This window comes from Melitaea cinxia, chromosome 14 (assembly GCF_905220565.1).
Source record: "Melitaea cinxia chromosome 14, ilMelCinx1.1, whole genome shotgun sequence".
NCBI classification, from domain to species: domain Eukaryota; kingdom Metazoa; phylum Arthropoda; class Insecta; order Lepidoptera; family Nymphalidae; genus Melitaea; species Melitaea cinxia.
In genome coordinates, this window is record NC_059407.1 from 1,957,457 (window position 1) to 1,985,184 (window position 27,728).

Consider the following 27,728-nt stretch of genomic DNA (forward strand, 5'->3'; position numbering starts at 1 on the left):
ATGGACTCCAGCAAGTTCGCTACGTTCTTCGGCAACGTGCCCACCTTCACGATACCGGGACGAACCTTCCCCGTCGAAACTTTCTACTCGAAAAATGTCTGCGAGGATTACGTTGACGGAGCTGTCAAACAAGTAAGATTAATGCGAAGTATTACTTTTACAGCTCTTACCGGAATTTTCATTTTGAAACTCCCGATATTTTGACGACGTTGCAGACGTATCAATGGTGATAAATATGTTTATTTCTGAACATATTATTATTTTTCTTATCTATGTTTGTCTATATCTACACTTATTTGCTAGTTATCATATATGTACACTTATGTTCGACTTACAATATACACTTAACCTGTTACTGTTAGTGAGGGTTTTTTTTATAATAATAAAATAATAATATGTTCAGAAATTACAAATGAATGATGTGTATACTTTTCCATCAATCAGTACTTTGTAAGGAACAAAATAAAAATAAAACCGTCAGCGTCGGACTACGTCCTAGTTTTACTAGGTAGTCACAGAACTGTCGATCTGTAGTAATAATGAAAATTCGCCTGTTGTATTATTATAATGCATGCATGATTAACAAAAGACGTGGGTTTTTTGAGCCCGTGGATATAAATTTTTAAATTTAGAAAAAAATAATTATATGCTTATTTCAAAATTCCGCCGAATTATATAATACTAGCGACCTCTGTCCGTTCATATTATTTTACGCGATACGTAATCACCAACAAACATATCAAGTACTAGAATCTTCTCCTTAATACGCTGCATCTTATGGTTTAATATTATTCCGATGGATTCTGTAGTTTTCGCAGTATAGCCGAACAAAAAGACTTGCTCTCCATTTATTAATATAGATTTTCCGCCAATAAATTGTCACGCAGTTTGGCGCGTTAAAAAATTGTCAAGTGCATGGTCCAATAAAGAATTTATTGTTTAATTATTATAAAAGTGATAATCGCGGTATATCCCGTAACAGGAAAAATGTTCATCGCTACCGTGAAAGCTTAAAGCATTTTACATGACAAGAAATTTTTTTTTTATTTGTAACTTTCATGTACGCTAAAGGAAATAGAGCTTTTAAATACATAAAATATCTGTATACTCCGCTATAGTGATAAATTTTAAGAGACATTGTCACGGTCAGCTTGCTGACACTATTGGGGCTGGTATCAGCGGAATCGGCTTTATGAGGCGATAACAAATACACATCAAGAACTAAAGTTTAGGTTGTAGTTACATTTGTATGCAACAATGCATAGATAAAATCACTTAAATAAAGTAAATATAGTTCAACTTCCATCGATAAAATCTAATAGTGTTGAGACGTTCATAAAACACGCACGAAATATGTTCTAAACATAAAAGCAATTGAAATGAAAGTCTATCGAGACCAAGTATACTGCAATAACTACAAGTCGCGATAATCTCTTCTAATACTCGCGACATAAGAGTGATAATCCCACTCGTTTGTCTCCAGATTCTAGACTGCGTTTTACAAGTCTAGCCGATGTCAATGAACTCGATTTTGCGATCTCTTTGTAGTACCGATACGCAATAAAGATTTTATTTGATTTATAACATTACAAAGTGTTACACTCAAATAAAAAAGAAAGATAATTATCAAAGATCGTTTTATTACTGTTGCGAAACTGATATATAATTTTATCGAAATATTTTTGGTACACATAATATATTTTAGAACGAAGTTCCGTAGCCGACGAAAAACATCCGTAACGTTAAAAAAAGCGTAAGATTGTTATGTATAGACTAAGTATGATGGCTAGTTATTATTATTGCGGTTTGCTATTATTATTATAGCATTCGATAATTATAACATATTTTTATAAATCATTGTAAATAAAATAAGATTAAGATAATTTTGTAGTCGTTATTTTTATCGAAAAAAAAAATCAAAGTAAAAAATGTATTCTTGAATAATTATTTTCTTTATACCTCGAATAGAACTTGATATTAATATAATTTTATAATAACGGACTTCGTTCCTATCTGGCGTCCCAACGACATCATTCGAAGACATTGTACCGACAAAATTATATGTATATAACTTAATAGACATTTATATGGGGTCGTGTTTTTGCAACTTTTCAACTCTGTCCCCTTTTGACATGTGAACAATAGTGAGGAGAGGTAGATTAAACCCCATACCTAAAAGACACGTGTATATTTATGTGCAGTGTACTGAAATTGTATTTTTAAATGAAGGCATAATTTGATAAAATTTTGAAAAATTATGCATCGTGATATAAATTTTGAGATCGATATTAAGGTTACGGCTGTGTTTGGCTGTGTGGCTACGGCACTGTGCTGTGTGGCTACGGCACTAAAGAATTTAGCCACTCCCTCTCTTCCCGTGGGTGTCGTAAGAGGCGACTAAGGGATAACAAGGTTCCACAACCACCTTGGAACTTAAGAAGCCGACCGATGGCGGGATAACCATCCAACTGCTGGCTTTGAAATACACAGGCCGAAGACGGGCAGCAGCGTCTTCGGTGCGACAAAGCCAGTACTGCGGTCACCAACCCGCCTGCCCAGCGTGGTGACTATGGCAAAACACATGAGTTCACGTTATTTTTGGCGTAAACTTGTGGAGGCCTATGTCCAGCAGTGGACTGTATAGGCTGTAATGATGATGATATTAAGGTTCCCAGGATGTTACCGTTTGTTTTTTTTTGGTTCAGTAATCACGCGTTCGACGAAAAATAAATATAAGCTTTAGGCTATTTAGCCTCGTGTGATTAATGACGAACCCTATGTCTGTAACGTTGTGTATTCGGAAACCGATGATCATTAGTTCAACTCAGCTGTTTAACATTCCGTGTTTAATATTCTCGTGCCCAAAAATAGTAAAGGAAATATTCAATAAAATACATACCTCGATGGAAATACCGAAACATGTACGAATATAATTCTCATTGGAGGTTTACAGTTTTACGAAACGAACAACAGATAACGGATGAAGAAACGTTTGCCCAATAATTGAACAATTACAATTAACAAAATTATTTTATTAATTTTAAAAAAAATTTTAAACGATTACTACTACGTTACTATTTTTATCTTAATTGAAATACAATAATAGGTTCAGATAGTTGTGCTATGTATTAGATAGTATAAACGACGACGAAAAACAAATCTATATCAATTTATATCAACGAGTAATGTGACGTAGGAAGTCGGAAAAAATATTAATTAAGTTCGCACTATTAGGACCACATAGCACCAGATTTCGACAAAAATCACATCAAAAATTCAGTCGAATTGAGTACCTCCTGCTCATTTTAAAGTGGGTAAAAAATGTGTAAGATAATCATTCGACTAGCCCGTTGGCGTAGGTTATAGGCCGCGGGTTGCGGGTGCAATTCCCGCCCGAGTCTGGGTATAATATTTGTATTTATATATGTATTATTACTATGTATATTTATCAAAAAAAATAGTTATAACAGTCGGCTGTTATCTGTAACACAAGCATTAAGTTGCTTACCATAGGAACAGACGACTATTGTATGTATGTTATATGATATTTATTTATTAGCCACTCCTTATTGCATTAACTATGTCGTTTAAATTCTGTAATTATAACATTTTTAATTACAGTAGTTAAATATTATCGTCCCTTGTTTTCTTGAAGAATGGTTCATTCGAAAGCAAAATACTTGACGCGCAGTACATTGACACGTCAACCTAAACTCGCAGCCGGGGTATTGACCTTTAATTGTAATTTATTTTATATGATAGTAAGAAAACCGATTTCCGTCATATTTTTAACGTAACGAAAATATTTCTTTTAAATTATACGGTTCAGCCATAATAGGTATCTTATTTATGAAGATTACTATTATGTATGCATATAATGTATATATATATATATATATATATATATATATATATATGTATTCACATAAATGCGTATGTATTACGTATTGAAGGAAATAACTCTTCTTTCTAGGCTATTATACGTACTTATATGTCATACCTTTTACGATTGCTAGAATTGCGCAATTATCGCTGTCTAATCACAATAAGCAAGCGATTTATATTGCTGCCTCTACTCTCTAGTCAGCAATCAACGTATGAAACCATTAGTACCAATTATCACTGTTAAATCTGCTATTATCTTTACTTTAGATAAATATTTTTATACAAGAATTTTTATTATTGGAATGGAACTGTCAATCGCACGATAGCAGAGCGTCTACTCCAAATAGTTGTATCAAATATCTGTAATTAGCTGTATGCACAATTACATTTACACGATTCAGACATCAAAATGTTAGACAGACAAAGATAGGCTATATACAGGTATGTCAAATATACGGCCCCCGATCGCAGTGTGTCCCAGAAAGAAGAATCATGACTTTTACTCGATTCCTCTACGGAAGTTTCAAAATGCGGACACTACATTTTTTTTATTTGAATCTGACACGTTCTAAATTTAATATATGGCCCTCTGCAAAATTGAGTTTGACACCACTGGGCTATAATATAAATATAAATAAATAGACAGATTATTATTATTAGTACCTCGTTCGAAACCTCTCTATATAACCTCTAATCCATCGGCTATTAACTCTAATTATTCTATCAATATGTCTATGGATTCCATTACAAAGATTAAAATGGTGACGCGTTGAAAACAGACCATCCTCTAATGGTGTTTATTGTCTTATTGCCGAGGTGTGGCCGCGTATAGTTCAGTTAGGGACCATTTAATAAAATTGTCTTGAGATACCTTATGTTTTTTTTAAACGGATTGAATTTTATTTATAGTGGCTAATATTGAGTATTCATTCTACTTCGATAGACCTCTTTTTCACACACACGGAATATGTCATCAGAAATGTTCTTAAAAGAAATTTTTAATTCTGTAGTTTTAGGTAATGAAGTATTTTTTTTTTTCTATATTTTTTGAGTAGGGAACGAAAATGCATCATGTTTGCATGCATAATGTTGAATTTACAAATTATACAGATAATTGCGCTGCTACCTTTTCAATCCATATTATCCTATATCTAAAGGTTGTCTGGAAGAGATCGCTACTAAGCGATAAGACCGCCTTTGTACATTACTATCTCTATGTGTAAATAACTGTTTTATGTAATGTTTTTTTTCCGAGTGGTGTGCAATAAAGTATATTCTATCTATCTATCTAATGGATTGACAATTTTCAGTTTTCCGTCAAGTATTATTTCAGATCGAGAAAGTACAGTAATCGTGTATTTTTAATATATTTTAAACGTACTTCATAAAGGTATAATAATAATAGTAATAATAATGCAGACAAACCAGCCAAAGGCTGAGAAAAAATACCGATAATAATAATAATAATAACTGGTTAGAACGTATATTTGGATTCGATTTCTTTATTGTTTTATTGGTTCAAAATAAGAATCCTAGTTGACGTGATTTATAATTCCGTCTGTCATTTTAAAAAATTAATATATTAACAAATTTTTATTTAGTTTTCGCGCCTTCAAAATCTAAGAAATCGATAATATGTAGAAATGTTTTTTTTTACTTCTAGTTAAAAACATTCAAAATTGTATTGATAATTGAGATAGTAAATAAAGACGTAGGCGACACATGAGCTCCATGTAACGCATACGTTTAATATTTGTGGCTCAACTTGCGGTTTTTTTAATATTTATTTAACATATACAATACCATTAATATTAAAACTGAAACCCGCAATGTTTAACTAAACTTGACACGTACTTCGAAGTAATTACCATAAAAAAATAACAAAATAGAGATACTTTGAAATGTAATTGGAAAAGAAATATTTAAATTTTGTTTCAATAAGGGTAACGTACAATTTAATATTACAAAATTTAAAAAGAAATTAATAGATAAAGCGTATTATTCCGTGCAGGATTGCATAGTTGATAATAATGTGTGGACTTAGTGACGCTATATTTTATGCAAAATATTACTAATTTTGTTCTATAAGACAGTGTATATATTATTTTCAAAAGAGTAACTGCGGAGTTTCTTGCCTTTTCCTTGATTCTTCTCTTCAGAATCTACGTTGCGAATTGGTGCTAGCTTTACTTTTTAAAATAATAATCACTTTAAAATTTTAATTTGTAAAATGACGATTCGAAAGTGCTTTGAAGCCTATTTGAATAAAGTTGGTTTTGATTTTGAATATTATATTGTAAGTAATGCCAATAAATGAAATCAATAAAATTTCTACTATAAGCTAACACGTACATAACAGCACTGTAGCATTGTTAGGAAAATAATATTAAATAACAACACAAACATTAATAAATGGATAAAATTATATTAAATATAAGTTAAAAAAAGAAAAAGAAAAATACTCTAAGTATGCATATCTCTAAGCATCTGCGGAACGTTCCTATTCCTTTTTATTATTGTATCATACAATTACAAAAATCCATTTCCTGTAAATGCTCTTTATAAACGTATAAAATATGTTATTTGGTGTTTTAATTTTTTATTTTATTTCAAATTAACAACGACGGACTTTAGAGTTCCAATGCCTTTTAATTAAACATCGTGCATTGTAATTATGCTTATTTAACTTACTTAAGACTACAGATCGTCAGTCCTTTAACACGTCAGTGATCATAAATATTAATGTAATCAAATAACATCATATTATGAAATATCTAATACTTTACAAGATGCGAAAGTTAGCGTGGGTGAAACCGCGTAAGACGACTAGTACAAAATAATACTGTCATTATAAAAGACATTAAATTTAACGAAATGACTGTATGGTAAACAACTCTTGCTGCTTATGCAGACATGTCGCTTACATCACCTTTAATGTCAGCTCTGCATAGAAATGAATACTACAATGTAAGCCCTAGGGTCTAGATAGACTATTTATAGAAATAGGTACTATGATGTAATACTTTATAACGAGGGTTTTGATTCATGTAAAATTGTTGAATTATCAATTGATTTTATAGATTGTCAATTCGCCATTATTGACATAAAACTCAAAATGGCAAAAAAATTACAGGATTATTATATTATACTTTGTCCCTTACCTATAACCTATCTTAAGGTGGAGACGATTTAAATAGTGTTAAATGGTGCAAATGCCTTTGTTGAAGTAAAACTTCTTTACTTGACTTGGGGAAGAAGCTGGTGAATGCGTGACGAGAGCGTTATGAAAAGTGTGATCGGGCGAGGCGAACGGAAATTGAGAGGGATATATAAGTTAGACGGAGCTAGAGAAGTTTTACTTCAGTCGTGTGGTCTAAAGCACACTTTTATTCTTTTTTGTTTATATTTATATTTGTGTTTTTATTATTTCACTTAACTTTTATCTTCAACTATCTGACCCGGCGAACTTCGTATCGCCTAACACAAACTTTATCGTATGGTATTAAAGTTCAAATTGACTTTTAAGTATTATCACAAATCTTTTGTATGGGAGTATAGAAAAGTGTTGTTTTTAGACTTTTTCAGGAAATTTAATTTTTTTTTTTTTTTGAATTTTTCTCTCCGTAAGAACCATCCTCGTACTTCAAGGAATATTTTAAAAAAAGATTTAGCGAAATCGGTCCAACCGTTCTCGAGTTTTACGCTTAGCAACACATTCAGCGACTCATTTTTATATTATAGATTTACATTTATGAAATTATTTTACTTTATTAGTTTATGATAGAATATATAACATATTTATATTCTTCTTTTTATTTATTTATGAATTTTCTATAAGTATTAGAATGTAGACAATTGTATGTAAATTTATTATACATCTACACCACCTACACAGTTTATATAATAATATGTTTCCTTTTTATATCTGGGTTGTCTGGAAGAACTGGCCATTTAGCCATAATTTAGCGATAATTTATAGCTTATTGTACTTCACAGTCTGTATCTTTAAGCTTTGTAATGTGTTTGTAGTGTACAATAAATTATAAAATAAATAATAGTATTTAATAATACACAGGTATTTACATCGAAGTTATATTACACAATACTTTCTAGCAATTATTTAATTAATAGAAAAATTGTTGGATTATGCATTCAGGTTTGATGGATCGCAATGTTTTACAGAATTTAGTATCATAACCAAAAGTGTATCTTTTGTATATAGTCAATTTAACTTTGAAAATTAAAAAGACTAGCAATTTTCTATCAACCAAAAATATCAAAATTGACTTAATATCACTCACTATCATCTCTTACAAAGTATTTTTTCAAGGCTTAAAATTTTCTTTTAAATATAGAGTCTTTTATTTGCTGTAATAATAAAATTAAGTTAAAATATACCTTTGATAATAGTCAGAATTCAATTATCAATTGTTTGAGTATTAAATTAAATGCGTCTGCTTTAAATTTTAAATTACGATTGCGGTTTATTTCCAATTACGTCAATTGTTGAAGTATTTTATTAAACTATTTTTGCAAATACTAAAACAATAGCACATATTTTAGAGGCGTGGATTGTGTAAATGGAAAATTAGATTGCGTATGTCTTACTTTTACCCACAAACGATAAGATAAAAGATAACAAAATAAAATAAACTTTACGCCGATGTTAAAGCGTGTGGCGATGTGCGTCAATTCGTTTTAATCATATTAACATAATGTTTAAAAATAAATTTATTATTTTATAAGTAATAAATAACAATGTATGCCTGTAATGGATATGTAAAATCACTATGAAATACTAATTCGACGATCTTTTGGCGCAATGATCACGATTTTGCGGAAACTGTCTGATACTCTGGTAATCACGGTTTTATGACAAATGTTACCGAAATGGTAGGATTCAAACTCATTCAGTAGCTTTTAAGCTTCAGTATCGATTATAGAGTGCCCCAAACAATTTTCATAATATTCAATGTACGGAACAGTTATTATTATTATGATATATATCTTATATAAATAACCATAATTTTGAATTATTAAAAAATGAAAATTTCATGTAGATAATAAAATCACACGACACGTCATAAATGTCATTTGACGTAAATACTCCAAAAATATCTTTAATTCTAATCTTCAAACAAATTATAAAACAATAAAAAATGTGTGTCATTACTCATTACCCTATAACTGTATTTTATACTGATAAATAAAACCAGCGCTCTCGACCATCAAACTATGTTTAAGTGAACAAAGTTTAAGATCGACCTTATCTATATATCTATATATATATATATATATATATATATATATATATATATATATATATATATAAAAGCGAAAGGTCACTCGTCACGAAATCTCCGAAACTATAACACGTACAAACTTGAAATTTGGCAGGTAGGCTTCTTATATGATATAGACATCCGCTAAGAACGGATTTTATGAAACTCTACCCCCAAGAGGGTAAAACGGGGGTTGGAAGTTTGTATGAAAGTCCTATGTTTTTGAAGTAACAGACTTGAAATTTAAAATGTATGCTCTATAGATGGTGAGAAGGTGTCCAAATAATGTATCTTTAGAAATCAACTCCATTTTAGGGTTAAAACGGGGGATAGTAGGTTAACTCACTCATCACGAAATCTCCGAAAATATAACAACTATAATCTTGAAATTTAGCAGGTAGGTTCCTTATAGGGCGATAACATCCGCTGAGAACGGATTTTACGAAACTCGACCCCTAAATGGATAAAACAGGGGTTGGAAGTTTGTATGAAAGTCCTATGTTTTTGAAGTAAGAGACGAAATTTAAAATGTATGCTCTAGAGATGGTGAAAAGGAGTCCAAATAATGCATCGTAATCTATATATATAAAAGAGAAAGGTCACTGACTCACTCATCACGAGAACTCAAAAACCGCTGGATGGTCCATCCATCCAGGATGGACAAATATGAAATTTAGCAGGGAGGTCCGCTAAGAACGGATTTTTTGATATTTCACTGCTAAGGGCGTTTGATTGGGGTTGATAGTTTGTATGAAACATATACAGCAGCTATAAGTTCGCCTGCTAGGTTATTTATACTGCAGCCTGAAAATAAAACTAAAAATGTGGTGTATAGAGAGGTTTTATAAAAATAACTAATAAATTATACTAAATTGTGCCTTTTAAAAAATTACTCAGCGTGATAAGCATTTCAAGTGACTGAAATAAAAAAATAATTTGCTTAAACATCTTGATAGTAATGGATATATATCTTCATAACCACGCGAACGTAGTCGCGGGCAACAGTTAGTGTATTATAACAATAAGTCCCCAAAAGTGTATGTGATCGATTCCCTCAAAACTTACTGAACGGCTTTTCATGCGGTTTTACCAATGGAGAGAGGGCTTCAAGAGGAGTGTTTACGGAACGACTAAGCCGATTTTGATGAGATTTTGAGTTTCACTGGAAGTTTACCGGGAAAACTTTGTGACTCACTGATTTAAACGCGGGCGAAGCCGCGGGCATAGCTAGTAATTATATATAAATATATTGTTATATTGCGGAAAACCGGGATGTCTTGCGCGAACTCAGTGAGGCCTTTTCCAGCAGTGGACTGACTGACTGACTTGATATAACGCTTAAACAGATAGTCGATTCCGAGTTCATCATCATCATTATCTTCACTTTAGCTTGATACAGTCTACTGCTGGAAATAGGCCTCCGTAAGTTCAAACTCCTCATGTGTGTTTGCCATAGTCACCACGGTGGGCAGGCGGATTGGTGACCGCAGGGCTGGCTTTGTCGCACCGAAGACGCTGCTGCCCGTCTTCAGCCTGTGTATTTTAAATCCAGCAGTTGGATGGTTATCCCTCCACCGGTCGGCTCCTTAAGTTCCAAGGTGGTAGTGGAATTGTGTTATCTCTTAGTCGCCTCTTACGACACCCACGGGAAGATAGGGGGCGGCTATATATTTTATTGCCGTAACAACACAGAGATTTTGTCCAAATGAAAGTCCAGTAATAAAATAAAAAATAAATAAAACAACTACCGCAGGTTAGCTGGAAGAGACTTCTTCTAGAGTTATCTCTACCGGCTTTCTACGTATAAATTATATAATGTGTATAACGCCTGACTGCGTCCGGGCTACATCTGACGCCCGTTAGCAATAGTTTTCATTCATTAGTTTTGTTTCATTGCATATTGGAAAATTACTAAAATCGGAAACATCGACATTTTTTTTATTGTCCGCTTTACTTAAACACGCCAATACGCCAACATGCCGAAACTCCAACACTCCAACACTCCGACACGTCAACACGCCAATACGTCAATGCGCCAACACGCCAATGTGCCAATACGCCAATAAGCCAACAGTCCAACATGCCAACATGCCAACACACCAATACGCCAACACGCCAACACGCCAATGCGCCAATACGCTAGCACGTCAACACGCCAACACGCCAATGTGCCAATACGCCAAAACGCCAATACGCCAACACGCCAATACGCCAAAATGCCAACACGCCAATGCGCCAACACGCCAACACGTTAACACTCCAACACGCCAACACTCCAATACGCCAACACGCCAACATGCCAATACGCCAACACTCCAACACGCCAATACGCCAACACCCCAATACCCCAACATGCCAAAACCCCAACACGCCAACACGTCAACACGCCAATACGCCAATGTGCCAATACGCCAACACGCCAACAGGTCAACACGCCAATACGCCAATGCGCCAACACGCCAATGTACCAACACGCCAACATGCCAATACACCAATACGCCAACACGTCAAAACGCCAACACGTCAACACTCCAACACGCCAACACTCCAACACGCCGATACGCCAACACGCCAATACGCCAACACGCCAATACGCCAACACGCCAACACGCCAATACGCCATCACGCCAATACGCCATCACGCCAATACGCCAACACGCCAATACGCCAACACGCCAACAGTCCAACACGCCAACATGCAAACACGCCAATGCGCCAACACGCCAACACGTCAATGTGCCAATACGCCAACACGCCAATGCGCCAACATGCCAACACGCCAATACGCCAACACGCCAACACGCAAATACGCCAACACGCCAAAACGCCAACACGCCATTACGCCAACACGCCAATGCGCCAACACGCCAATGCGCCAACACGCCAATGCGCCAACATGCCAACACGCCAACGCGCCAATGCGCCAACACGACAGGACGCCAACAAAAATAACAAACCTGTTTAATAACGAACCGTTATTTATGATATTATATCTGTCCAGGTCCGGAAGAAGCCACTTCGCCCTCTAAGGACATCGTGACAGGATAGGAAATTGACTTACCCTTTTTGCGCTTGATAAAGCTCTAAAAAAGTTTAGGGTTTGAAGACAAAGTTGTTTCCAGGCTATTCAAATACAATTTATAGTTTAGATTATGAAGCGGTCACCAACCCGCCTGCCCAGCGTGGTGACTATGGGCAAAACACATGAGTTCACGTTATTTTTGGCGTAAACTTGTGGAGGCCTATGTCCAGCAGTGGACTGTATAGGCTGTAATGATGATTATGAAGCTTCGCGCAACGCTCTCTGAGCAACTTAAAAGTAATTAAATCACGAGGGTTGCCATTTTTACGATATTTAAATTTTTCATTGATGACTTTTATCAGTGCTTCAGAAGACCATAGCGGATTTACTAGACCGTGTTTTGGATTTGGGAACATGTTTAACAATGATAATTCTCAGAACAGCAATCCTAACTCGACAATTTCTTCTCCCAAGAATATTATTCAGGGCACTTGTAATTTTGTCATAGTCAGCTTTGTAGAAGCGGAACCTAGCCCCAATACAAGATTCGAGCTTTTCCTGAAAGTTAATTTTAACGGAAAACTCAATAGGAGGGTGTAATGGTTCTATCCCGGAAAGAGGGTCCTTGCTTTCGCTCAATTGGGAGATAACCAGAGAGCTAATTACTAGGTTTAAAACGCGATTTTTATTATTTTTACAACAATTATACTGTGTAAGAGCATTTAATGACATTAAATCAGTAATCATGTTATTCAAAAAATTATTCGTTGTTATCGGAGTCAGTGCAGGGCCAGTCGTCTAGTTCCAACACAGACCAAACAAGTTAAAATCCCCAAAGACGATTATGTTAAAGGAGCTCAGTTTATCAATTATATGATTTGTATTTAAAATGAAGTGTTCCAAGATATGTTTCTGTACCGGAGGGGGAATATAAACAAATGTACAGATAATCAGTTTGACCATTGGTATTTAGCAGTTCAAGTTTAACCCATAAGTCCTCACAGTGCGATATACAACTTATGTGGAGTAATTGTGAGATTTTTCCCAAATAGGAAGGCAAACATCTTAACCTAAGTGTATTAATATAATATATTATATGATATTTGATTATAACCCAATTCATTGACGAACGCAATCTATAAAATATTACGCTACAACGATTAATAAAATAAAAATATTCCAAAATCGAAAAAATGTATCTCTTTTCGTAGCATAACAGATGAGATAATATAAAAAAAATTATCCCAACTGTTATGATAAAAATAAGACATGATAAATATTTATAATATTTTTTATACAACTAGGTCGCCAAACAAGAGTACGGCTCACCTGATGGTAAGCGATTACCAGAAGCATTGTAAGCGTGTTGCCGACCTTACCCCGAATCTCCCCCAGGGGCTCTGGTCACCTTACTCACCACAGAAACATAACAATCATTTATTTATACTAACTTATATAACCATTTTTACATTCCGTACTCTCAGTTATTTTATGATATTGAAAAATTAAAACAAAAAGGTCCAATGAAAATAAAAAAAATTACATTTAAGTTGTTACATAGCGAGCAATGCACACTTTGTGACTGTCACAAACAAAAAAAAACTGTATAATTAATATTTTATTTATTTATTGACAATTGACTTATCTCATATATAAAATTCTCGTGTCGTGGTGTTTGTAGTTAAACTCCTCCGAAACGGCTTGACCGATTCTCATGAAATTTTGTGTGCATATTGGGTAGGTCTGAGAATCGAACAACATCTATTTTTCATACCACTAAGTTAAAAGTGGGGAGTGATTAAGGGGTTAATAAAATATATGGCAAAACAACGTTTGCGGGGTCAGCTAGTATTGATATAATTCATGCATATTGTTGAGAAAGTTCTTTGGTTGTATGTAACTTGTATTATGTGTATTGAAAAGCTTAAAACTTTAAACTGGTAAAATACTTATGTTTGTTTTTTGTTGTCGTTTGTTTTAACAATACTCTAGTCTAACATAATACATGTTACATATTTACCAATTAAATATAATTTAAACGAGTAATTGAAAAAGTAAAAGTGAAAAATTAATTATTATGTTAGAGCAACAACTTATATTTGTTTCAAATGTAAAACGCTAAACAATACAGGTTTAATGTTTCACAATTCAGCTGCAAGACTTGGTCTATATCTACTTATACATTCTAATTGACAAGACAAGTTAACAAGCACGTTATATATTGTTATAAAGCTATAGCACGATTTTTAATCAATACCAATGTTTATTGAAACTTAAAACTTCACATCTCATTGGTTAGCAGCGTAACGTAATACATCGCATATAAACAAATAACCGGTCTTATCTGGTTTAAAACTGCCGTGATCTGGTTCGAACTGGAAAAAATGTTGAGAAAATATTCTTTAACGACTTATTAAAGTGCACAAGCTTCGAGAGGTCGGGATTAATTATTAAATATGTTAATTAGTGGTAGGTTACATTAGCATGTGTTAATTAGTGGTAGGTTTTAATCAAATTAACACTTATGTAGTTAAGGAAAAATACTGAGATGTGGCTAGATTGTATACAATTCGAGCATCTCAAGTTAGAGTACGAGTTTAATTTCAGCTGTAGCACGTCAAGTTGGTTTTAGTTCTCGTGCCCTTCAGCGAAGTGGATCGCCGCACAGTGGGACAGAACCGTGCGTACCGTCTCAAAAATCTGTATCTTTTTTGTTGATTGAAGTAAATCGCTGAAATTTGGTATGTAGTGTCTCCAGAGTACATACAATCCAATAGTTAATGTACCATTGTCAAATGTTTAATAAATAATATAAAATAAAATAAAACTAAATAAAAATGTATTATTTTAATATTAAACCATGGTTTGGTTAACTTATTGAATTATAATTTTACAGTTTTATGATATTAATAAACCTATTTTATGTTATTTTAAATTACATATGAATCTTACATTTAAAACAAATGACAAATATATAATAACCCACTCCAAAAATATATTTTACAAATAATGTACGAAATTATTTCGATTTAAATAGCTAAGAGGTTCTTAGCTTCCTCTAACAATTTCTTGGATATAGTGACTGATAACATAACATAACATAACAATACACTTTATTGTACACCAAAACAGAAATAATACATATTATGAACTTAAACAGAGTATCATCAGGCACAAAGGGCGGCCTTATCGCTAAAAAGCGATCTCTTCCAGGCAACCTAGGGGCGGAGGAGATGGTATTGTGTCAGTGTAGGTGTACAAATTGAGACATAAACGTTTGAATATATTTACTTATTTACATACATACATACATAAACATATACATAAATACATACATACGTACATACATACATACATACATACATACACATATACATACATGTATACATAAACATATACATACACAAACACATACATACAAACATACATACATATGTATATATATATATATATATATATATATAATTTTATTCACGTTGAATATCAAGATAATGCTTCTTGACAGCCTTTTTAAAAATAGAAAGCGATTGTACACGTCTAATATGCAAGGGTAAAGAATTCCAAAGTCGAGAAGCTTGAACAGTGAAAGATTTAGAATAAAAGGAAGAGGAGTGAGGGGGAATTTCAAGAAGTAAGGTATTCTCAGAACGAAGACTGCGTTCATGGATATCACTAAGAAATTTAAATCGTTGCTTTAGATAAGCAGGTGCAACAGGGTTAAATAGAATAGAGTAAAGTAAGTTAAGAATATGCGTATTCCTGCGAAAGCGAATAGGGAGCCACTTAAGTTTTTTACGGAATTCAGAGATATGATCATATTTACGAAGTCCAAATACGAATCGTATACATAAATTCTGGATTCGCTCAAGTTTATTAATCTGCTCTTCAGTAATGTCAAGATAACATGTGTCTGCGTAGTCCAGAATTGGTAATAGAAGACTATTTGCAAGAGCAATTTTGGTGGGAATTGGAAGTAGATTACGCAGCCTGCGAAGAGATCCAGCCGAAGCAAAAACTTTACGACTGACTTCACAAATCTGTGGGCCCCATGATAGATGTTGATCAAAAATAACGCCAAGATTCTTCACACTTTCACTATATGGAATTACAATACCATTAAAAATTACAGGAGGTAGTTGAGATCGATTTATACGGCTAATTAATTTAGAACTTCCTATAATTATAGTCTTAGTTTTGGTTGGATTTACTACTAATCCGTAAGCTTTACTCCATGTGGTAATGGCAAGTAGATCACCATTTATACGAGAAACACATTGAGGCAAGTCACTTACAGTAGAATGAGAGTATATTTGGAGATCGTCTGCATAGAGGTGATAGAGAGAAGTTATAATATTACAAATGGAATTAATAAATATAGAAAATAAGAGAGGGGAGAGCACACCACCCTGGGGGACACCAGCAGCAACCAATGACCAGTTTGAAAATGTGTCATTCAATTTAATTCGCTGCCGGCGACCCTGTAAGTAACTTTGAAACCAATCAGTGGCCTCTGGAGATATGTTAAGAGAACGCATAATGTCACAAAGTATATCAAAGTCTACAGTATTGAAAGCGTTACTGAAATCAAGCAACGTCAATACTGTAACCTCGCGCCTATCCATGCTAGATCGTATATCGTCAGTTATTTTGACAAGTGCAGTAGTCGTACTATGACCAGGACGGAAACCGGATTGCGAGGTATTTAGGAGACTGTGTTTCAAAAGGAATAGGTTAAGTTGATTATACACAAGGCGCTCGAAGACTTTGGATAAAAAGGGAAGAATAGAAATGGGACGATATTCGGACAGGGATGATGGATTAAGTTTTTTCGGGATAGGTATAATATCAGCATCTTTCCACGTAGACGGAAAAGAGCCAGTGGAGATTGAAGTATTAAAAATTTTGGTTAATATGGGTGTAAGTAAATTAAGGAGAGGAATGATCATCTTACGACTAATGCTGTCAGATCCGACGGAGTTGGACTTAATAGCTAAAATGTTCTTCTTAACATCACATTCAGCCAACTGATTAAGAAAGAAAGTGGGAGTATTAGGAGTTGGCAAGGTTGAAAGTCGATGTCTTGTCAAAGATTTAGTCACACTATCAATGGTAACAGATGAGGAAAAATGGAGATTCAACTCGTTAAGGTCTAAATTTTGAGAGCGATAATTCTGATGCGCTTTGCCAACTCCCAGTGATTTTAGAAAGTTCCAGACTTTACTAGGATCTTCTTCTTCGATGACAGATTTATAGATGTGGCGTCGTTGTGCATCTCTACACACCCTATTACAACGATTCCGAGCCTTAATATATATCTCTCTATTAGCTTCACAGCTATTCAATCTGTATCGTGACTTTGCGCGAACCTTTTTCTCCTGTAATTTTCTAATTTCAGGAGTAATCCATGGAGCAGGGTGATGTCTTACCCTTACAGGTCGAATGGGTGCGTGTACATCATATAGTTGGATTAACAGAGAGTTAAAAACAGCCACTTTGTCGTCGATTGTATCTGCATTACAGACAACCGACCAATCGATTTTCGCTGCATCATTCTGGAGTCTATCTAAATCCATCCCACCAAAATTCCGTTGCAGAAGAATTCTAGATTTAAGTTTAGGGGGCTTAATTTTGTACGATAGATACAACAAATCGTGAAAGGAGAATGCATCGGCAGAACATTGACCGTGTTTTTCGACATGGTCAACGGAAGAAACAATAATGAGATCTAAAAGAGATGGAACACTATTAGGAAAAGCATGAGTAGCAAGTAAAGGCAGGATATGAAGATTTGACGCATTAATAAGAGTTTTAAGACGGGAAGACCGGTGATCGTTTTTGAGCAGGCAGGTGTTAAAATCACCCATGATCACTGTGTGACTATACAGAGGAGTTAAATTTTGAAGTAAAGATTCTAATGAGTTAAAGTAATCAACAGTAAGGCATGGGCTATAGAAGACACCAAGAAGAAGTTTTGTATGAGAAAAAATCACCTCCACAAAAAGATGCTCTGCACCGCCGGTCTGAGGTTGCGAAGTGTCAATGATATTAAAAGGGATATGAGAGCGGATATATATTGCAACCCCTCCACCAGCCCGACCAATGCGGTCGTTACGGATCAGGTGGAATCCCGGTAAAGAGAAAGAAGTAGAGGGCAAACAAGGTTTGAGCCAAGACTCGGAGACTAGGACACCATGAATATTGCCATTATTGAGAGAAGACAACAAGTCTGGATAATGAGCAGGGATACTCTGTGCATTTATGTGTACTAAATTGAAGTTCTTAGGAGTATTCGCAAAACAGGAGTCTAACGTGTCGCTCAAAGATGGAATACTATAATAACTGTCAACACTACTTAAATCATCGGAAGCAGAAGATAGCGATAAAAAAGCATCACTATCATTAATGAATGACATTTATGATATTAAAGATATATAAATAAATTAACGAAATAACTAAATAAAATATTTGTGATGTATATTTCTAAAAATATATTATGATAAAATAAATAAAATAAATAAATAATAATTAAAAACCAATATATATTAAAATTAAGAAATAATAATAATAATAATAGGTTGATATAAAATTATACGTATATATATATTATAATAAAATATGTGTAAATACCGTTCAATGCACCCACCAGCTGCATGGAGAGTAATTTAATATACTAAAAATAACAAAAGATTAATAAACATGAGTCGTAACTAAAATCATCACAAAACCATCACTAAACTATTCATGTACTTACTATGAAAACATTTACATGTATATAAAGAAGTCTTAGTAAAATTACGCAATTTCATAGACAAAAAACTATTATCAAATAGCTGATAGTTTTCTGATACTTGATATATAAGGATCTGATGTAAATAGAAGACCGTGAAATACGTCTTCGTTTGTTGCGGACCTAGAGCATTTTCTAGCATGACGCAATCTGAATTTTTTGTAATCTTTATTACGCGATTCTTGGGCATCCTCAGATAAATGACCAATGGGCAGAACAGCAAAATGTCTTATTATACTTTCCCCATGGATTAAGATTTTATGTACTGAAGAAGGCATATTATACCACATATATTTTGTTACGTACAGTTGTGCGGTTGCACGAGTATATTCACCAATTTTTTCTGGATTTACAGCAATACCGGATGCCATGGTTTGCAGAATAACATAGAACCTTCTAATAAGTTCCTCGTCAACCCCTGTAATTTCTGAAGCGCAGTACTAGTTCTCAAAAAAACGCCGAGCTGTATTGCCGTCATTACTGTTTCCACTTCCTTATCGGGGCTTATCAACGTGCAATCCCATCCACTTTCGAAACAAACTTTGTACAAGCTTTTTCTTGTCTTCTTTACTTTTTTTATCTTCCGAAGTTCTCGCAGCCCATTTTTGAAATGAAAGGTTATATGAAATATGTAAAATTAGCTCCATGCACCTGATCCACGCGTGTAACGTAGACAAACCGTATTCGTAAGCATTTATATTATCTGGCTTTGATGCAATCTGAATAAATGGTGAAGACTATATTATGTTAAAGCACACTAAAGTACCTACTGGTAAATGACCACGTAAATCAATAACTTTTATACTGAAATTTCGTGTGAAAAAATATTACTATCTAGTGTCATTATCAAGTTCCTAACCACTATCTATGAAGGTGGTTAGTAGTAGGTAGGTACTGATAATGTACACTAACAACTATAACTAGATACCACTTGCTCCCTTTTCCTTCACCACGATAGAGAAATACATAAACTATATGAGAAACGTGTAATTCACACAGTGATAACAAAACATTAACCACATCTGACCGCACGATAAAAAAAATATACTACATACTAATACATTACCCAAAACTCCCACTTTACCTAAAGATTGAGTAAATAGATAATATTGTTTAATAAAAAAAGGTCAAAAGTGATCTAAATATACAAAAATCTCATTAATCAGAACTAAAATAATTTTTGGAATATTTTGTATTTTCTCCCCATTAGCCATTTTTCGTTTCATTTCAAGGGGGGCAGATTCGGGCACTCAATTTTTTTTGCCTTGACTTTTACATTAGCTGCTCTATACGATGCTATAAAAATTACGACATGGGCAGACACCGCTAACTGTCAAAAGTCTATGCAAAGTTTCTAATAAGGATAGAATATTAGGTCCTGAAATAAAAATTCTTTACCTCCCCAGGTTTCACATAATGGTTCACTTAAATTATTTTTAAATAGAGTACTTCATCACCATTCTAACCATATATCACACTTACAAATTTGCTGGTAAAGTAATGCAAATATGACCATGTAAACTGGTGGAATTGTGTTCTACATAATTGACATAATTTTGAGCATCAACTTGCAAGCCTTATTCTAATACAAAAAATGAGGAATAGTGTATTTCAACTGCTATATAATATGCATTGAACATTCAGCTAGACATATGCATTAACAAAATATTCAATATAGAACATTACGAAAAGCTATTTTTGAGACGGTACGCACGGTTCTGTCCCACTGTGCGCCGTGAGAAAATTTGCATAGACACCTCGCCACCGGCGATCCCCAGTAAGAAGGAATCCTTTATAGGTGGCCCAGAAACACAAACGATTGCTTAGAACATCACAAAAACCCTTGGCCAACATTAATCGTTAAAGTGATGGAAATTGCTACAAAATACGGTACAACAAGTGGTTGCGTCCTCTGCAAAAACTTATGTTCAAATTATGTCCTTGGAGAAAATATTTAGCGAAGTGTGGTACATTTATAATGGTTTAGTATTATTATTGATAGGACAGAAAGTTGTAAAGATATAATAATAGAACGAGCACATTTAAAACCTAAGAATATAGTTGTCACAGTGTTGTTAATTTTGTTTACCGCAGGCGCTTCAGATACACCTTCAGCCCGACGATGGCGACATACTAATATTCATGCCCGGTCAAGAGGACATCGAAGTCACTTGTGAGGTAACGTTATTTTTATAACGCAAATAAATTATTAATATATATATTTTTATTGCATAATAAAAAATACGCTTCACGCTTCAGCCTGTAATATCCCACTACTGGGCATAGGCCTCTTTCCCCATGTAGGAGAAGGATCAGAGCTTAATCCACCACGCTGCTCAAATGCGGGTTGGCGGATATATTCCCTACTATGAGTAACGATCGCTATCAGGTGTACACGATAACAACCGGGACCGACGGCTTAACGTGCTCTCCGAGGCACGGTGGGGAGACCCACAAGGACTGCACAAAAACACCCAGACCACGGCAAACACCTGTATGGCCAATACAAATGTTTGTCGCGTGCGGGGATCGAACCCGCAACCGCCAGCGCAACAGGTACAATCCATGGCTGTGACCGTTGCGCCAACGCGGTGTCATACTCACACGCGGCGACAGACTCATTTAACGCGCTTAAAAACGTACTATGGTTTCATCCAGGTGCTAACGGAACGTTTAGCAGATCTAGACTCAGCTCCGCCACTAACAGTCTTACCGATATACTCCCAACTACCGGCCGACCTGCAGGCGAAGATATTCCAGCGAGCTCCGCCCGGACAGAGGAAGTGCATCGTTGCTACCAATATTGCTGGTGAGTTCAAATTTATTCTTGAACTCTTAAATACTAAATGATTGATCCAAAGATAAGAAAATGACTCAATAACGTGTGAAAATATTTTGGTATTTCCTAAACTTTAGACATAAAATCAAACAAAAAAATGACATGATTCAAGTAGGTTTTTAAAGCGCTTTGGAATCGCCACTTTACAAAGTATTACATTAATATTTGTTCAATCGAAGTTATTATCGATTTGAAATTTAGGTTCTGCTGAGAAATACTCATAATAGGTACATATGCGGTTATTTTTTTCTTCTTTTTAATGTTGTAAGTGTGCAATAAAGTATCATCAGTCCAGCCTATTGCAATGCTGGACATAGGCCTCCACAAGTTCGCGCCAAAAATGCGTGAACTCATGTGTGTTGCCCATAGTCACCAGGCTGGGCAGGCGGGTTGGTGACCGCAGGGCTGGCTTTGTCGCACCGAAGACGCTGCTGCCCGTCTTCAGCCTATGTGTTTCAAAGCCAGCAGTTAGATGGTTATCCCGCCATCGGTCGGCATCTTAAGCTCCAAGGTGGTAGTGGAACCTTGTTATCCCTTAGTCGCCTCTTACGACACCCACGGGAAGAGAGGGGGTGGCTAAATTCTTTGATGCCGTAGCCACACAGCACCAATAAAGTATAAATAAATAAATAAATAAATAAAGTATAAATAAATAAAATAAATAAGTAATACTCAACTCTACTACTTACATTTTTTGTATTGCATTAACCTTTCCCAAAAATCTGTATTACTCGTAAGTTAAAATTGAATGAAATTATTTAATCTAAATCGTCATTTGTGATTTTTTGTTTCAGAAACATCCCTGACTGTCGACGGCATTATGTATGTTATCGACAGCGGGTATTGTAAACTGAAAGTGTATAATCCCAGAATTGGTATGGATGCGCTACAAGTAAGTAACAACAATTTATACATTATATATTGGCTATAAGTTACATAATCCTTAACTAGACCTTACCATTTACCAATATGGACATTTTATAATATGCTACTTGACCCACATCAATAATTTAGTGACTTATAGTAGGTACATAGTATAAATGCGAAAATTGAATGAAATGAAAAAACTCAGTATTCAGATAAATGGATAATTACCCAGAATGCCTTAAGCGTTAGTAAGTAGACCAAAGGGTTAGAAGTCACGCGAGTAAATCTGCAAGATTTAGCCAGCATCTTTAAGTAGTAAACACTATTGTATGTGTAACGTGTGAGTAAGTAATTACTCAATGTTCTAAAAAAAATAAAACATGTTACCGTATATGTGCTATTTCAACCTGCAATCTTGCTGAAATCCTGCCAAAATTATAATAACTAACCGTCTCATACTCAACGGCCCCTACCAGGATTTATTCCTGTGTCAAAGGTCCAGAAATACACACGCGTAGACCACAACAAAAATCTGTCTGTCCAATACAAATGTATGCCAAATGAGGGATCCAACCCACAACGTCTCAATTCTTGTTTACCTGTCCAGATATACCCAGTAAGTCAAGCCAACGCTCGACAACGAGCCGGCCGAGCGGGTAGAACGGGTCCAGGCAAGGCTTTCTGCCTCTATACTCAAAGACAGTACCAACAGGAACTACTGCCTGCCACTGTACCGGAAATACAGCGAACTAATCTAGCTAACACCGTTCTCTTGCTGAAATCTTTGGGCGTTGAAGATCTTTTAGCGTTCCACTTCATGGACCCTCCTCCACAGGTAGAGTTTATCTTTATGTTACTTTGCTTTATTGTGATAAATGCTAGAGTTATTCAACGGCTCAAATATTTTGGGGTTTCCTAAAATTACTTCAATGTTTTAGCGTTAACCAAATAATTACATGTAACTACAATTATCAGTGAATTTTATTTTGGAATATGAAAAGATTAAAATTAAGTATTATTTGACGGTTCGCAGGAAAGTGGACATATTTTTATGTTATTATTATTATTATATGAGAAAGTAGACATTTGTCCACTTTCCTGCGAACCGTCAAAGAATACTTATAACAAATGGACACAATGATAAATAATAATTAAAATTAAGGTTAAACACAGCACAAGACTTACAGTCGAATAAAACTAAACCGTTTTAATATATTTTCTAATGACGCTATCGATAGATGGCGTTATTTGATTCGTTTATTTACCATTTAATATGGTATTTATCTTTTTCTTAGACTAGTAAGCCTTTTGTGCCTATTTAGACAGTTGATCTGATGGAGTAAACTCCAGTTGTGCGTCGGAGCTGACACACACACTTTTTTCTTTTATTGTTTTGAAAACGCAAAAATAAGTGTGAAACTGTATAGGGTTCTCTTATGTTTTAAATTTATATTTGTATCAAAGGAATTTATTAAAACCGCTCAGAGAACTTTTAAACAAAACTTAAAAATTATTTACAGGACACAATCCTGAACTCAATGTATCAGCTTTGGATCCTAGGAGCCCTAGACGGCACGGGAGCCCTAACTCCTTTAGGACGACAAATGGCTGAATTTCCCCTCGATCCGCCTCAATGCCACATGCTCATCGTGTCCGCTGAAATGGGATGTAGCGCTGAAGTGCTCATTATTGGTATGAAAATATCGGAAAACCTCTATAATACACCCTATTTCTTCCAGCAACCTGTAAGACTTATTCGTAATTAAGTGTAACCGAAATGCCATGTTATCAAAATCGATAAAACAACTTTTCACGTGGTCAAAGTATTTTATCTAATAATTATTTATTTTTATTTTTTTGGAGACGGTATTTCTACAATTAATTCTAGCTATTTTATATAAATATATAAAATAATATTGTCTTTTTCTTCGAACGAATTCTTCGAATCTGGACAGCACATCTTGCACTCGTAAAGTTCTAAAACTATCTTTAAAAATCATACCTTCCTTGATATCTGATACCTATATTCACTCATTCCCAAAAGATAGATTGGTAATTTAACTTCTATCTTTCCCTTTCATACGAAAAGATCTTTTGCCCAGCAGTGGGAAACCAATGAGTTCTATAATATGTATATTTATTTCCAGTATCAATGTTGTCTGTGCCGACCGTTTTCTACCGCCCTCAAGGGCGGGAGGAAGAAGCCGACTCGGTGAAGGAAAAGTTCCAAGTTCCCGAATCTGATCATCTGACACTCCTGCATTTGTACAATCAGTGGAAATCTAACAAGTAACTTATTTTTTTAACACAATACATTTTCTTATTATATATTAATTTATTAAAATAATATAAAATACGCTTGTACTATCGCTAGTTTCTTGCTACATATTATATATTCTAGAATAAGAAAAAAAAAAGATGATTAAGAGCGAGTCGAGGATCATACTGTAAACTATTATTTCTGCATTATTTTTCTTCTTGTCTAACCTGATTTGAGTGCAGTGTGACAAAGTGATGACACTAATTGATAGGTACTCTAGAGGTGGCGAGTTTGATCTCCGCGAGTGTCAAATATTTACATCAAACTATTCAAATATATATCTTTGTCTGGACGTTTGGGGAAGCGAAGAGATAAGATTTCTGATATCTGGGACTAACGAAGCCGACCGATGACGGGATAGTCATCCAACTTTTGGCTTTAAAATACACTTCGTCTTCGGTGCGATAAAGCCAGCCCTGGGGTCACCAACCCGCCTATCCACCGTGGTGACTATGGGCAAAACCCCTGAGTTTGCGACAAAAGTTCCAGTGTATCGACCCGGGTAGCATATCTAGTACTCAAACTCACTCACTAATATAATTATGGTTACAGCTATTCCAGCGCGTGGTGTACAGAACACTTTGTACACGCGAAGGCGATGCGAAAAGTTCGGGAAGTTCGTCAGCAATTAAAAGACATCCTCACACAACAACGGCTACCGCTCACTTCCTGTGGCACCGACTGGGACACCGTACGAAAGTGTATCTGCTCCGGTAAATAACATATACATACACACATATTAAATGTAAAATTTTGGTATATGGGTATGTGGGGCCTGCCATACATACATAATCACCAGATGCGCTTTTTTTTATACAATTAGTTCGGCAAACAAGCGTCCGCCTCACCTGATGGTAAGCGATAACCGTAGCTTATAGACGTCTGCAACACCAGAAGCATTGCAAGCGTGTTGCCGACCTTACCCACAATCCCATTTTCTGCCTTACTCGCCACAGGAACACAACACTGCTTGAAAGCATTATTATTTAGCCGTGATGCTCTGCCCTCCCACTCGGGATGGATGTCTGTCCTTGTGGGTCTCCCCACCATGCCTCGGAGAACACGTTAAGCCGTCGGTCCCGATTGTTATCATAAATACTTGATAGCGATCGTTACTCTTACTAGAGAACATATCCGCCAACCCACAGCGGAGCTACATGGTGGATTAAACACGGATCCTTCTCCTAAATGGAGAAAGAGGCTATGCCCAGCAATGGGATGCTAGAAGCTGAATGCGATGTAGTGCATATATTTATGATATTATAATGAAACAATATTGGACAGCGACGTAACCGAATATCATAGATTCATCCAAACGGAGCCTTTACATATGTACAATATTATTGCACAAATTCGTCAGAACTTCAGGATTTTCTCCTCAAATCTCAACAAAACCTTCGTTTCCAGCGTATTTCCAACAGGCAGCTCGTCTAAAGGGCATAGGAGAGTACGTGAACTGCCGAACAGGCATGCCCTGCCACCTCCACCCCACGTCAGCCCTGTTCGGCCTGGGGAACTCCCCCGACTACGTGGTGTACCACGAGCTGATGATGACCAGCAAGGAGTACATGCACTGTGTCACGGCTGTGGACGGTCGCTGGTTGGCTGAACTCGGGCCCATGTTCTTCTCAGTCAAGGAGACGGGCAAGTGAGTACTAATAGACTAATACCAATGGTTGTAAATGTGAATTCGAGAGACGTTACAATTTCGAAGTAACACTTCTTTACGCTTGCTTGAACTGGGGAGTAAGATGATGAATACGTGACGAGAGCGTGACGAAAAGTGTGATCGGGTTAGGCGAACGGAAGTTGACATATAAGTCAGTGGAGATAGAAAGAGATATAAGTTATGTTTCGTATATTACTGTAGGAGCTGTCGAAGTTTTACTTCAGTCGTGTTGTCTAAAGCACAATCGTTTTTTTTTGTATAATAAAACATTTATTACACATCATTACTATTTGCCACAGATCAAATCGTGATAAACGTAAAGAAGCAGCGGTACACCTACAGCGTATGGAAGAAGAGATGAAGGAAGCAGAGGTGAAGATGGCAGAAGAGAAGAAAAAGAGAGACCAAGAAGTTCCCGTGAAGCAAGAGATCGCGACACCGGGCCTCAACACGCCCCGGCGTACTCCGCATCGACTGGGCTTGTAATAATAACCAAGTCATACCGCTGGAACCCGCTATCAACTTTACAAAAAAAAATTGTCATTTATCAATCCATAGCCATCCAGAGCCTATATGTCGAAAAAATAATCTTCCTAGTTAACACGGTCACATAAAAAGATCTTAGAACAAATTAAATATGGGCGGTAGTAGTGATAAGGTTATCTTATTACTAATCATTTTTATACTAGTTATTTAAGTTGACACATATACAGTTAGCAATAAAAAGAAGAAAAAAAAGCAATGTCGAATAAAAATGTTTTAGGTCAATTAAAACATTCATTTATATTTACAGTTTTTTTTTTTTTGCTGTTTTGTTTATTAAATATAACCATACCTACTGATGACTGATGATATGTACAATAGGTTTGTATTTATTTTAAATGTATGTAAAACGCTGATATAAATAAATTCATTAAAAGTTATATTCTCTGCAAATGCAATTTTTTTTATTTATAACAATTCATGTTTTCTGATTATCTAGTGTGAGAGACTTATTAGAATTATTAGTTTTTAATTTAATATGTACTGGAGTCTCGATATTGCCATTTTTTTCTTT

General features: G+C 35.1%; 1 protein-coding gene across 1 annotated transcript; it reads left to right on the forward strand.

Annotated features, from left to right (window-relative positions):
* On the forward strand, positions 1-27,607 carry LOC123659688 (pre-mRNA-splicing factor ATP-dependent RNA helicase PRP16). Its single transcript, XM_045594878.1, has 10 exons — positions 1-132; positions 21,071-21,154; positions 21,635-21,785; positions 22,610-22,707; positions 23,290-23,517; positions 24,203-24,374; positions 24,830-24,971; positions 25,555-25,715; positions 26,410-26,650; positions 26,971-27,607. The coding sequence occupies exons 1-10, from the start codon at positions 1-3 to the stop codon at positions 27,155-27,157; spliced, it is 1,596 nt and encodes a 531-aa protein (XP_045450834.1). The 3' UTR covers positions 27,158-27,607.
* The last annotated feature ends 121 nt before the right edge of the window (positions 27,608-27,728 follow it).

Bases quoted from the DNA above. Each gene is read 5' to 3' on its own strand.
- LOC123659688 (XM_045594878.1), top strand. From the start codon at position 1: ATGGACTCCAGCAAGTTCGCTACGTTCTTCGGCAACGTGCCCACCTTC. The intron at 22,708-23,289 runs GTAAGTAACAAC...TTACCTGTCCAG, and splicing joins TTGGTATGGATGCGCTACAA to ATATACCCAGTAAGTCAAGC. The intron at 23,518-24,202 runs GTAGAGTTTATC...AATTATTTACAG, and splicing joins TCATGGACCCTCCTCCACAG to GACACAATCCTGAACTCAAT.